The sequence below is a fragment of the Branchiostoma lanceolatum genome, chromosome 9, assembly GCF_035083965.1.
Source record: "Branchiostoma lanceolatum isolate klBraLanc5 chromosome 9, klBraLanc5.hap2, whole genome shotgun sequence".
In the NCBI taxonomy this organism is placed as follows: domain Eukaryota; kingdom Metazoa; phylum Chordata; class Leptocardii; order Amphioxiformes; family Branchiostomatidae; genus Branchiostoma; species Branchiostoma lanceolatum.
Window position 1 is genome coordinate 4,175,275 of NC_089730.1, and position 14,421 is coordinate 4,189,695.

The 14,421-nt window shown below is 43.3% G+C and overlaps 1 protein-coding gene across 4 annotated transcripts in view; it reads left to right on the forward strand.

Moving 5' to 3' along the window:
• Positions 1-14,421, forward strand: part of LOC136441824 (peroxiredoxin-6-like) — a 30,689-nt gene that overhangs the window by 6,404 nt on the left and 9,864 nt on the right. For 2 of the 4 annotated variants that reach the window (XM_066438339.1, XM_066438338.1), the window contains 5 exons: positions 906-1,014; positions 6,630-6,786; positions 7,784-7,924; positions 8,444-8,517; positions 8,959-9,031. In XM_066438339.1, coding sequence (XP_066294436.1) covers positions 923-1,014; positions 6,630-6,786; positions 7,784-7,924; positions 8,444-8,517; positions 8,959-9,031 — 537 coding nt within the window. In that variant the 5' untranslated portion in view covers positions 906-922. Of the gene's footprint in view, positions 1-905; positions 1,015-5,699; positions 5,727-5,885; positions 5,913-6,629; positions 6,787-7,783; positions 7,925-8,443; positions 8,518-8,958; positions 9,032-14,421 lie in introns of all 4 variants that reach the window. The other 2 variants (XM_066438340.1, XM_066438341.1) reach the window with 2 other exon arrangements.

Sequence of the window (14,421 nt, forward strand, 5' to 3'; positions counted from 1 at the left end):
CTACACGGAAAATACCCCCTACGCCCCTACCCCCTCCAACCAGGGGTAGGCATTGAATTGTTATGGGTGTTCCGAAAATGGGATCCTTTTTGAAACTACTTGAGCAAGAGACTCTATCCTCTCATAGCCACTTCTAAACTGCCCAGAATATTCAATCATGGTTTAAAGGCATCCAGAGCATTTATGAGGCTTGAAACTTGAATAGAAAAACTCAAATTTCTAGCAATTCCTACACCTAGTAAGTTTCAGTAACACTATGCCATTACATATCGACATTAAAGGAGCAAAGATACGATGTTGTTGTGGGTGAGAACTGACAGAAAATCCAAGCCCTAATAGACTGATCCTGACTGTCCATCACAATTAGCGGTTCGACCAATAAGAGTGTGACAGCATGTTCATCAAATATTTGCATTGTTAGGTTTTAATTTTGCATTTCTAAGTTTTGACGGAGGTGGGCGAGGCTATGGTATCGGTCTATTTACACTAGGTACGTGAAACTAAAACATCACCATCTAGCTTATTTTTGTGCCGCTTTTGAGCACTTTTGATGAGGAATCCGCAGGCAAATGTGATAAACAGTGGCATTAAATGTCAATTTCACAAATATTACAGCAACTAGAATATTTCTAGTTTTCAAGCCTCATAAAATACTCTGGGTGCCTTTAAAGGAGCCCAAAGCAATTTCAAAACATTCAAAATATTCTGGACATGCAATCTGCATGATATCAACATTTACTTGCTCGTATAAGCAGATTAATGATCATGATTTCATACTTAGCGCGTTTGAAAAGAGCACAGAAACAAGCCGCACTAGGAGTCCTTTATGTATTGGGACAACCAAAAACAAATTGTGAATTGAATTTGAATGATGATGAGGTCCAATGTTCATATTTTGCTTTCAGCGACCAGTACCGCCAACATGCCTATCATGAGCCTCGGGGACGAGCTCCCCAACTTCTACTTGGGAAACGACGTGGAGAGCGGCAACCTTCATGACTACATCTCAGGATCGTAAGTAGAAGTTCTGTTCTGTCTCCGCTTGGGTATCGGGGTTTCGGGGGTGGCATTTGTCCCTTCGGATGGGGACGTAAAGCTGGCAACCCCGTGTATGCGGGAGCCTCAAGCGTCAACCCCGGCCCGTATATATAAGGTCTCACACGCCAGTTAGGCCATCCCATAGGAGATAACGTTAAAACACGAACCTTTCATGGCCGTAATTCCAATAAAAACACAGAGTTTCCGGAGATGTTTTACTTTCTTTTGCAAGCACACACGATCAAAAAAATTGTCAGCAAAATATAACCTAGGGAGCGATCTGTAATGGCATTTAAAACTGCCGTTACCTGCCAGCCGCAAGAGGCTTTCTGGTGCCGAGAGAGCCCGACCGCAGTACGCAGGTCAAAATAGCGTGTACGTCCGACAATCGCTTGGATGCCGAAACTTTCCTGCCTTATCCTGTCAGAGATGAACAAGCTTTCATCTCAAATGCTTATTATATCAGGTGGGATCGATTAAAGGCAAATTATCATCGACTTAAACTCCTGACTTTGGGGCCCAACTATTTTTTTAGCCCACACTCTTTTGGAGTAATTCAGGCATGAGACCTAGTTAAAACCTCTAAACGTCAACACGCTTACACCCCATTTCCACTAAGGAGACGACAGTGCTGTGACCTGAAATTTGACAGATCGCTTAACGAATTTCATTGATGAAAAACGCTTTGTGTGTTCTTTGTCTTTTAAATAGTACTTTTACATTTTTCATGATTTTCCAATTATGAAATCAATGACTGCAGCATGATCGCCGTATAGTGGAATGGGAATCTTATCGAGAACTCTTTGTGACCCTGTGTGCTTTGCTGAAAATACACAACTCGTGGTGAAAGCGTATTGCATTACTAGCTATCTAAAAAAGTGCTTTACCATTTTACCATATCAGGATCGTGAGTATCATTCTGGCTTGGTCCAAGGAAGCCTGATACTCATGCGCATTCAACTTCTTGTCCAGAACAGAAGATACAAAAACCGGAAGCCCTGCGGCAGTGACATCGAAGGCACCGCTAGGGAGTCCAGAATCATTTGCATGCAAACACCTGACAAAACAAAAGGGCATCGAGATATCCACAACCGCTCGAGTTTTGCTGTTGAAACACACAAACAAACACAGACACACGCACACACTGACACACACACGCACCTGCACTAAGGCCACAGGATCGCAATCAAGCTTCCTACCTTTACTGGTAATCATGTAAGAAACAGGCTGTCAAAAGTCACCTAACTGAGTTTTAGTCCCTGAAAAACATGCATTGGCAGGGCTGTCAGGCCTCTATAGATCTAAAGTTTCAATCTAGAGAATGATTTCAACTTTCTAATTGGCACAACCCCTACGAATCCGGCCTTGTTTACAAAAATTGACCTTTGACCCCCTTCTCCACCTGATAATCACACAAAAACAGCAAAGTTTGCAGGCCTACAGACACCACAAACGTAAACATGGATGAAAGTCTGATTTTTCAACTTAATAAGAAGGTAGAAACCCTTACCTGTAAAATCCAGCTCCTAAATATCAACATATCCTGAAAAAAGCCCCTTTACAACTACCTTTACCAAGGGTACCAAACCTATTTCCGGATTACTGGTGTGTCGCCCTAACGAAGATAATTGCGGTTCCTCTAATACAGCGTAACCCCATCGGGTGGCCCGATCACAATTTCATTTTTCTCCCCCACACATGCTGGTAATTTTGTAGAAGCTGTCGACTCGACACAGAAACGGAAAACCATACGGGCAGGTGCACATGGAATAGGAAATGACTCCGTGTAGCTCATTTGGTAGCAGCCTCACAGTAGAGCTCTTGTTTCCAATTACTTGAACAGGGATGCCCCGGTTCGAATCCATGTAAGGGCATCTTGGTTGGCGCTGCATTCGTCTTTCGGATGGGACATAAAGTAGATGTCCCGTGTTCGAGAGGTGCCTCAAGCACGCTACAAAAGCCCCATTTCACCAATTGTTACCTACTGGCTGTAATAATACAATGTGGTGAATAGTAACTGTGAGACCCCGGTTCGAATCCAGGGAAGGGAATCCTGGTTGAACCTGCATTCCGAAGAGACGTAATATAGGGGTCCCGTGTTCGAGGAGGTGCCTCGAGTACGTTAAGGGGACGGGCTAGCAACCTCTCCCTGTAAAAATATACCCTGCTACAGAAAACAGAAATCAAACTTGCTGCCTTATGTGCCACTATGCACTAGACTGGTCTGAAGGAGGGAACCAAAAGCGATATTTTTATCCATGCAAGCATGATTTCCCGTGTTTAATGAGATACATTGAGTACTTGACGTTTGCGTCCTTTGCACAACGGATGTAGCATCATTCGATACCGCATCCAACGTAAGCGGAGTCTTTTCAATCCAATTTCCGTCGGATTTGTGGTCTCATCATCATCCCTCTTCCACCTGCGTCGTCTATTATCTCGAGTAAATGATCCTATGGAAGTGCTATTCTTGTACCCAATATCCTTCACTAATTACCTTCACCAAAAAGGTTATGCTTTGCCTAGTGTGGGTCTGTGTGTCTGTTACTGTAAATGTATTTTAAGTTTGCGTGCTTTTAATTTCGCGCTAAGGGAAAATTGGGTGTTTGCAGTGGTTTTAAGTTAGTGGCAGCGCTATATAGTCAAATACTGCTACAGCATTGCACAAAAATGTTTGCGGTGGTTTTAAGTTTGCGGTGAAACGGTCAACGCGAAAACGGCAAACATGAAACCACCGCGAACATTCTTGCAGTAACAGTATTGAACACGATAACTCGAGATTGCCTAGATGGATTGTCTTGATGTTTGATACGCCGGTAGGTATGTATAAAATCTCAAAATGATGAGATCTTGGGCTACCTAATCTGCATGATTAATGTGTCAAGTTTAAAAATCCGTTATTTTGCATGATAAGTCTCACTAGCTAACAAGCGAGCGGCACCTGTCGCTTGTCAGTTGACATTCTTGGGCAAATATCCCCATGTTGGGATGGCCTGTCACGGTGGTCTGTCACTAGGGTATTCTTTCCCGTTGCTACGCGCGTTCGTCAAGGTATCGGGTTACACGAGGCAACATTTTGGCTAACGGCAAAACATTTGTAGATAAACAGAATAGCGGGGACCGGAAAATATTATCAAAATAAAACGAAATTGGTGATTTTACAAACTTTGAATGTTGTAATTTTGCGCTGAATGGCTGATTTCTTTATATTTTGCTCCCGAACACGATAATTCTCTGGTTTTAGGGAGCCCGTTTTTTCAGGCACACATCGCAAAGGCCAGGCTTCAAATGTAAATGAATATCTCTTATTTTCATATTTTTCGTCGACCAGGAACAAAACAAAACTTTGTGTTTTTGGGATTTTTTAATTTCTGATTCTAAGTATAGTTAATATCGACAAATCCGTGAAAAAATGACGTGTTTTGACATTTTTCGCACTCAATTGCCCATAATTCAAAACCAAGGGCATTTTTCAAAAATCCCAAAAACACAAACCTCGGGAAAACCGTTACGGTCATTTTGAATCGTTAATGAGGTAAGGTGGATGTTTCTTGGTGCCGTACCTTTACGATGTTTGAACGCATGTCATGCCGCACGGATAAGGAGAGGGGGTAATTGACACGGGCGTAAACAATCCTTCTAATATCCAAGGTCAGCAAAAATGACGCCAGCAGCTTTGTTACATGTCAGATGTCCACACCAAAGTGCCAGCATAGATATACTCTCCAGAAAACAGATGAAATTTGTGAAAGAAGTAGGTTTTTCTCCTGATGCGGGGAAAGGGGCCCGGCCTCGCTGGTTTACAGTAAAAACATGCGATGACCGCAGGTGACCCCGAATCGAACGTGCGTTCGGATTCGATTACGTCATTTCGAACCTCGTGGAACAGCGTTCGAATTCGGCTGGACATGGGAGTTTCTGAGCATGAATTTGACCACCGTGTGTCCCTAGGGGCCCTACAGCTAGTGTTGAAAACACACCTAACACCTAGTACCTGTCAGTTGACACAGGGCTTATACCCAGGGGGTCTATAGTGGTGAGAACACAAAGGGGCAGTCAGAAGCCGTATACAACTTGGTGGAAGCAGGAGCTTCACTCCGCATGTAGTGTATTATATTATATTTATAGACGTCTGGAAGAGGGACTTGAAGGCTCTAGCTATTGACACGGAGCACTGGGAGGACCTTGCAAGTGACTTTTCCAGGTGGAGATGCACACTGTCCAGACAGCTCAAATCAGGAGAAGCCAGACTGATGCACAGCGCAGAAGAAAAGCGGATCCGCAGAAAAGAACTTTGCAACAGCACTGAGTCAGCTTACAGATGTGATTTATATGTCAGAGACTGCCATGCTCATATAGGGCTGTTTAGACATGCTGTAGGATTGTACCATGGTCAATGCTGACTGACGGAGGCCATATATCCAGACGTCTCATCACCAGCAGCGTTGTTCATTTGTTCATTCCTCCTACTTCAGATGGGCCGTGCTGTTCTCGTCCCCAAAATTCTTCACTAATTCATTCATTCCCCCTACTTCAGCTGGGCCGTGCTGTTCTCTTACCCGAGGTCCTTCACTAATTCATTCATTCCCCCTACTTCAGCTGGGCCGTGCTGTTCTCTTACCCGAGGTCCTTCACTTATTCCTTCATTCCTCCCACTTCAGCTGGGCCGTGCTGTTCTCGTACCCGAGGTCCTTCACTAATCTATTCATTCCTCCTACTTCAACTGGGCCGTGTTGTTCTCGTACCCGAGGTCCTTCACTAATTCATTAATTCCTCCTACTTCAGCTGGGCCGTGCTATTCTCTTACCCGAGGTCCTTCACTAATTTATTCATTCCTCCTACTTCAGCTGGGCCGTGCTGTTCTCGTACCCGAGGTCCTTCACTAATTTATTCATTCCTTCTACTTCAGCTGGGCCATGCTGTTTTCGTCCCCAATATCCTTCACTAATTCATTAATTCCTCCTACTTCAGCTGGGCCGTGCTGTTCTCTTACCCGAGGTCCTTCACTAATTTACTCATTCCTCCTACTTCAGCTGGGCCGTGCTGTTTTCGTCCCCAATATCCTTCACTAATTCATTAATTCCTCCTACTTCAGCTGGGCCGTGCTGTTCTCTTACCCGAGGTCCTTCACTAATTTATTCATTCCTCCTACTTCAGCTGGGCCGTGCTGATCTCGTGCCCGATAACCTTCACTAATTCATTCATTCCTCCTACTTCAGCTGGGCCGTGCTATTCTCTTACCCGAGGTCCTTCACTAATTTACTCATTCCTCCTACTTCAGCTGGGCCGTGCTATTCTCTTACCCGAGGTCCTTCACTAATTTACTCATTCCTCCTACTTCAGCTGGGCCGTGCTATTCTCTTACCCGAGGTCCTTCACTAATTTACTCATTCCTCCTACTTCAGCTGGGCCGTGCTGTTCTCGTCCCTAAAAGTCTTCATTAATTCATTCATTCCTCCTACTTCAGCGGGGCCGTGCTGTTCTCGTCCCCAAAATTCTTCACTAATTCATTCATTTTCCCTACTTCAGCGGGGCCGTGCTGTTCTCGTCCCCAATATCCTTCACTAATTCATTCATTCCTCCTACTTCAGCTGGGCCGTGCTGTTCTCGTACCCAAGGTCATTCACGCCCATCTGTACCACAGAGCTCGGCCGGGCGGCCCAACTGGCCCCGGAGTTCAACAAGCGGGGGGTGAAGATGCTGGCCCTCTCCTGCGACAACGGGGACAGCAACAAGGACTGGATTGAGGTAAGGTTTGTTTTCTTCATGAAGAATGGAGATATTGTTTTGGGTGTGTCTGTCTATCTGTGTGTATGCGTGTGTTTGTGTGTTTGTGTGTGTTTGTTTGTTTGTGTTTCCGCACTACTGTAGTTAGCATAATTCAAGAACCTCTTGATGGATTGCATTCATATTTGGTATGTGGGCATGTTGTAAAGCCAAAATTGAAGGTCGATTTTGGGCCCCCTGGTATGTGACCTTGGTACTGCAGCAGAGCTTCCTTTTTTTTAATCTTTTGATCAGGACATGCTATGGTCTTGATTTTTGGGTGGCTGATAGCTTGTGATGTAATAAAGAAGTGGTGTACGTCTGGGTCCCCTAACAGCTTGCTCTGGAACTACAGGTGCGTTATTAATATTGTGAAAATCTTCTAAGGAGAATAACTGAACAGAGGAACAACGGCTTTCCATGATAGTTAGTATGAAGGTAGCTTGAAGGTAACACAGAGATGAACTCAATGATATGCAAATTATGCTAATTGGGACTTTATTCGGATAACTAATGAGGAAAATCTATCTTTGCAGTGCTTTTCATTATAAGACTCAAATACATGCAACATATGTAGTTTATTGCAAGTGGAGCATCAACAGATACAATTATGCAAATAACTTCCTAATTTGCATAACTGATGCAAAGGCGTCATGATTCATCTAAGTGGCGAATGATACGACTGTCAATATTGCAACCTGTGTAAGTTGGGTGGTTGGTTGGTTGGTAGGTTGGTTGGTTGCTTGGTTGGTTTTTTGGTTGGTTGGTTGGTTGGTCGGTCGGTCGGCTGGTTGGTTGGTTGGTTTGTTAATTGATCGATTGGTTGGTTGGTTGGTTGGTTGGTTGGCTGACTGGCTGGCTGGCTGCATGGCTGGCTGCATGGCTGGCTGCATGGCTAGCTAGCTTGCCTTTTAGAAATTTTCTTACAGGGGTACATGTGATACAATATCCACTTGTATTTCGTCTCTCTTCCCGACAGGACGTTAAGATGACCGCGGGCATCGAAGGGGACTTCCCAATCCGCATGGTGGCCGACCAGGACCGGCAGATCGCCAAGGCGCTGGGGCTGATCGACCTGGACCAGCCGAACGACGTCAGCGTACCTATCACCTGTCGAGCAGTGAGTAGCGAAGGGATGTACCTGTAGCTCAATTGGTAGCAGCCTCACAGTGGAGCACCGACTATTTTTGTAATGATCAGGTAACCAATTGGAAAAAAAGGGTCCCCGCCTTGTAGTTGACGGGCTGTTGTTTGTTTTGCACTTTCGGCCGTGACCTCTACGTGGCCCCACGGGACACCCTGCAGCTGCCAGCCGGGACCCCGAATAATTTTAATTAGACTTAAAACCAACGCGGGACCCAGTAACAAATAGACGCCGTGAGCTATGAGTGCGAACACCGGGAGGTACCCACCCCCTCAAATTTGTGGCTTCGAGGCCCGGCTGGGACCACCCTCTACGGGCACCAGCGCAATTGGGACCTAAGCATAACTGGGAGACCCCGATTCAAATCCTGGGACAAGCAACCTTTGTTGAGCTACACCAGTCCTTCGGAAGGGACGTTAAATGAAGTGAACTTTGTTTTTCAATTTGTCTCAATCCGTTTGCAATGAAAGATAGTAACACGGCCTTGCTTTTCAGGTCTTCGTCATCGGACCAGACAAGAGGCTAAGGATGTCAATGGTCTACCCGTCAAGCTGTGGACATAACTTCGAGTAAGATTTCCAATCAATTTTACAGTCCTCTGTTAACAGTATTTCAACGTTCGTGAATAGTTTGTTTGAATCTTTATTTTATACATGTAGATCAGTTATTCATATGGTTTTTGTAGGTTTGCAAGTCACCGCTCAATCAAAAGAAACTTTGTACACAACCAAGTGTTTTATTCAACTGACGTTTCGGTGACCTTCCACTGGTAAATGCAGCGCTAACTATCTCTGTACATATGTAAATACTTTACTTTTGGGACCGCATCTGTAAGCAGCGCCACCTATAGCTGCAGTGCAAAGTGAACCAGTCAGAACTACCCTGACGAAGGTGACAGACGTTTATCGAAACGCCGGTTGAATAAAATACTTGGTTGCGTACGGAGTCTTTTTTATTCGGTATTTCAATCTTTAACATTATTGTTATAAGTTTTATTATGTGTTTTTCAGGGAAATTCTGCGGTCCATCGACTCCCTCTTTATGGTGGAGTCATGGGTGGTGGGCACACCTGCGGATTGGAAGGTGAGCAGTGGCTATCAGACATAGATATAAATATATACATTCGGCAAAATCACGACGTGGCAAAAGTTTTCAAACGGTTGCTTGGGTCTAAGGCCATTTTGATTTGATTATATGGATGAAATCATCTGGTAACCCCAAAACTGATGCGAGCGTTCGAATAAATTGACTTCATTATGAAATTTATGTGGTCAACAAGGTTGAACAAAGGACTAAACACACAGAGAGCTGTATACCCAATAATGGACTCTTCATTTTTGTTCATTCACATATTCTTCTTTGACTCTGCCATTTTACGACATTAGTATTCGTTTTCCGAAATATCTTTTTGCAACTTACGGCATATATTTGCTCATTTTGTAGCTGCTTTGCACGATTTACAGTATGGTAGAAAACTTTTATTTTATTTTTGGAAATGGGCTAAAATTGATGCGCGCGTGGATGTCATCCATATAATCAAATTAACATGACCTTACCTTAAAGAAACGTTGTGTTTTAGGTTATTACTGATAAAACTAGCGTCTCTTCCTTTTTATTTAGATTTCGGTCGAAGGGATCCAACAAATACAGTTTAATAACTAGAATGCATCAGGACACAAGCATAATTATATTAGTAAACTTAACAAAGAATGAAATGTTTCAACTGTTCGAAGCTTTGATCTGTTAAGAGAGTGTGGAATATAGAAGACCTTTTTCTTAATTTTCATCACTCAGATGTAAGATCGCAAAATTTTATGTGCCTTGCTAGAGGTCGACGTTTTTTCCTATACCTTATAGGAAATCTTGATAACAATTTAACTGAGCCGTTTCATAATCAAATAAACAAACTAAATTGGTGGGGCCGAAGGGAAATTTTTGAAGTGCTTTCATCCTGTCTGTCATACATTTTGTTGAAAATTGGATATTGGAGTTTTCCTTTACACAACCAGTAATGTCAATCACCTGCATATGTTTCGATGCCTATCAGACATATTCCTCAGAGCTTCTGACTGCACAACCAGCCTGAGATTCCATGGGAGGTCAGATAAGATCTCCCGGGTGGATCACCCTCCCGCCCTCTCCTCCGCTGTGATTGGGACTCCCGCAGGGTTTGACAAATTGACTCCGGCTGCGCTGTGACGAGAAATTCCAAAAGTCCTCCTTGGAACAAGAGAAGAAGTATTTTCTTTTTCGGGACTTAGAGAAAGTCATGCCTATTTCACTGTGGGGAAAGTATATGGATTTGTATTCCTGATATCTGTTTAGAAATTGCTGTCACCGATGTGTTACTACTCGGGACCAACCACTAATGCTGTCTCTCTGCTAGAAAATTTCTCCGGGCAATTAGCCTGTCTAGAGGATTGTTTGAATCAAGGATTCGAATTCATCAATAACTTAGTGGAAAAGTCCAACTTCAAATGTCTGTTGGCTGTCGAACAATAAGTAGACACATTTTAACCTTTAGCCACACGGCCAGGCATCTTAGTTGCAACGTGTCAAAACATAGCTGAAAATGTCAATCACCACTTACGTATAGCCATTTAATCGTCACCATTGCAAAACGTTTTATTGCCTTTCTTGTTCTCGTTTTTCTTAATTCGTGGACAAATTTTCTTATATCAAAAATTTCAAGAATGAATAAGAAAGAAAATTGAAGAATCAGTCTGATTCTTTTTCCACGGAAGTTCTCACAACAAGGAGCACTTTCCTCATTCCCTTAAGTTAAGAAACTGTTTCTCGAAAAGATTTTAACCCTCAAGAATTTCTTGAATTTCAAGTCCAAATTTCCGATTTTTATTGACTTCAAGATTATTTTTCTTGTTATCTTATAGAAAATATTAGAATTTTTCTCACCCCTCAGACGTCGACAAAATATTTCTTTCAAAACACAGAAAGTTTTCTTCTTTTTAGAAAATTTATCTGTGTATAAGAAGAAACAAGAAAAATAAGAAAAGGTATTTTTAGAAGTTTAAGTGGAAGGACAAGAACTCCTCTCTGCAATGAACGACAAGAATTTCTGGACAGCAAACTTCACTTGCTACACTTCGTAAGAGGAGGACCGATGATGATGATGATGAAGTAGGTGAAGTAGGTGGCGCTTCGGATTGTGTTGTTGCCGCACCTACTTGAGCTACTTATATAGGCGTGAAGCAGCACTCCAGTCGGGAGCTCTGAGGAAGGTGTCTTTGAGACACCGAAACTTTAGCAGGCGAGATACATTACTGGTTGTGTAAAAGAAAACTCCAGTATCATATGTTCTACCAACTTGATGAAATGATTTTCGGATTTAATCAAAAATTGTCCAGAAACAGATAATAAATTTTATGTGGCTAAACCAGGGGCTTTTTACATTCTACGGTGTAAAAGAACTTCTGGCTACTTGCAAAAAGATCTGTAAATTTCATTTCATTTTCATTTTAGTTTATTTACGCAGGGACAACGTATCGCCACAAGGGCGGTTTTCAATGTGCCCTGCAGGCACACATAAACAAAATATACTGAAGTAACAAAATATAATACAAAGTGATTACAAACTTTAAGGTACGAACCAACTTAGGTACATCGTTGAAGAGATTCATCAGTCACGTGTAATAACAGTTACAAGAATATTCATCAATTAGTGACTTATAAAAGGCAACGAGATACGCACCTCCAACTTAGGTACAGTACTGATTTAAAAAAAAAGGTACTAAGTTCTCTCTCTATGAAAACTGAGGGCTAGGGGTGACTAGTCATTGTGGCGTCGCGGTGGCGCAGTGGCAGGGTGTTTGGCCCCAGAACCCAGAGGTACCAGGTTCGAATCCGGGCTTCCCTGATTTGTCCCGTTGACGCTGTGCCCTTGGGAAAGGCACTTGACACGACTTCCCTCACTTCACTTCACTCAGGTGAAAATGAGTACTTAGCTTCAGTTAGGGACGTCCCTCAGGACGTTAAATGGAGGTCCCGTGTTTGATGAGAGCCACACCTTGAGCACGTAAAAGAACCCACCACACTTATCGAAAACAGTAGGGGTCCTTCCCGGTGTGAGTGAATCATATAAATCTGTCTGGATATGCAGCTTTAACTCTTCAGTACAGACCTGGTGTGCAACGCCTTGAGACGGTTTACCGAGTATACAAACAAAAAACAAAAGACTACCAATGTACAGTACTAATCCATTACATTCGGTTTATCATGTTTTCCATTCCGTGTAATCAAACTCATAAGGTCATTTACAATATACATGTATTTGCGGATTTGATCCATGGTTGCTATGATGCTATGTTTTACGTTTTACTGGGTACTTTTACTGCGGACGATCGGAGAGCCGTTGTACAGTGGTGGTGAGAGTTCCGCCTGTCGTCTATGGACGTCCTGAAAAAATTAGCATAATCGGTAGGGATGAGATGAGATGAGGAATTATGTGTTTTGACGTGGTTCATTAACAACGCTGGTCTAAAGTGCTTAGTGATATATATGCTTACGCTGTTGCTTGTTTACTAGTTATGCCATTTCCTGTCCGGGGCCCGCCTGGGCTGTTTGGCTAAACGGAAATTCAAAAAAGGCATATCAAGAAAATATACAAGATACGGTTAGGAGTGGTTTTTCTGTACGTTTTTGTTTACGGTCTTTTATGTCATATTTTTTGTTCCCACAAGCTACCCGGCCGGGCCCCGGATTTATAAATCGGAGCGTAGCATTAGAATGGCTTCAGGAAAAGATACAGTATCAATACGTACCTGGAACAGCCTGGCATATGAAGTGTAACGGCATCATGCATTGTGCGTCGTACCAATTGCCTTTCGTGAAGTAAAGAACGCAATCCTCATCGCCCCGACCGTTGTCCGGTTGTCCCGGAGCCCAGGAGTTGTACGTTCCAAGTGCAGAACCATCCACCCACTCAAAGCTTCCCTCTTCGTGCTGATCGTGCAGGCCGAACCAGAGGGTACCGCGGACGCTCGCGGACAAGGAGACCAGGAAGGCGTTGGTCTCAGTGTCTCGGGGCATGGCGAGGGTGCCGCCGTCTTCACGACAGACCGCAGCTGCATCGCTGAAGGTCTTCCCTTGGCCTGTGCTGAAGACCTTGTAGCAGATTCCATGCCACTTTGTGTAATCTTTAGCACAAGAAACTGGAAAACAACGTGGGGATAGACATTGGTGATATTGGAAATGTTCAAGAATTCCATAACTGATAAATCATTACATAGATGTGTTTCATCAGAAGAACATATCTCCCCACTATTTTTGGCGACGCTTTAGCAGCGCGCCAAACAGTTATATGTTTGTGTTTGTAAGGTATTCCGGTTATCGTACAAATTTGATTTTGGTATGTCTGGAATTTTCCGCGCACGCGTAGAATAACCATTCCGATTTTCCATAGGGCAGATAAGATCTACCGGGACGTGCTAGAGGACCTCCTATGTCTAGGCAGCCCAGGCGGGTGATGTTTCAGATTAGGGAAAGGCCTCCAGGGCTAGAGATGTCCCATGATGTAGCCTTATAGACCACAACGTGTATGTCAGCCTAAGATCGCTCAAAGTCTACTTTCCTAGAATATCATTTTGGTCTTTGTAACCAGCGTAAAGCCATGATCTGATTCCAAGTTTATGTAGGAGTTCCTCCGCTAGATCCTTTTTTTGATGACCTGACCTACCACAATGTGAAGTTGGAACTGAATCCCTCTGATCCCCACTGCCAAGAAAGGATAATTAACTAGCTTGTCACTATACGTATAGCACACCTAGAGTGCTAATTTTAATTGGATTGCTGTCCTATTGGGGAGGGGGACCAGGAAAATGTGGTCAAATGCTAGAAAAGAAAGCATTGTAGCGAGTCCCACTTTACTGTGTGGTTTTTACCATTTGGCTTTGCGTGAGGCTCATTATAAGTCACTGAAATGTTTTGGGTTATTCTGAAAAAATACTAGTTAGATGAATGCTGTCAGATTGTTTTTTGGGGTCAGGCACATCAAAGAAAGTAGCTTGGAATTGTCCAGTTGTAAATTTTTTGCTCCTTCCAGGATCTTCTCACGGTGAAGATTAGTGTAAGGCCCTTACACTACGTCATACTTAATCAAAGGCGGAGAGGCTTTGAATGTTGTCCAAAAAAACACACCCGTATTCAGGGTACAAAGTTTTTTTTCGGCCGGGGTCGGAGGGGGTTTTTGGGCTTGATTTCAAACATTTTTCAAATGAATGTATTCCAAAGACTTGGGAGCATAAGAAAATCAGGGATTAAGTTGAATCTGAGCATTTTCGTGAAATGACACCCCTCCCTTCTAAGACCAGTGTGGTTGGCTCGGACCAAGCACATACTGCGGGTTTAAAGTCACTACCTTAGTCTATATAGTTATCGTGTATCTGTTACAATAGATCAAACATGAACACCGATTACAACTAATATTCATTCGTGGCCAAGGCAATAGTTTTTGTTGC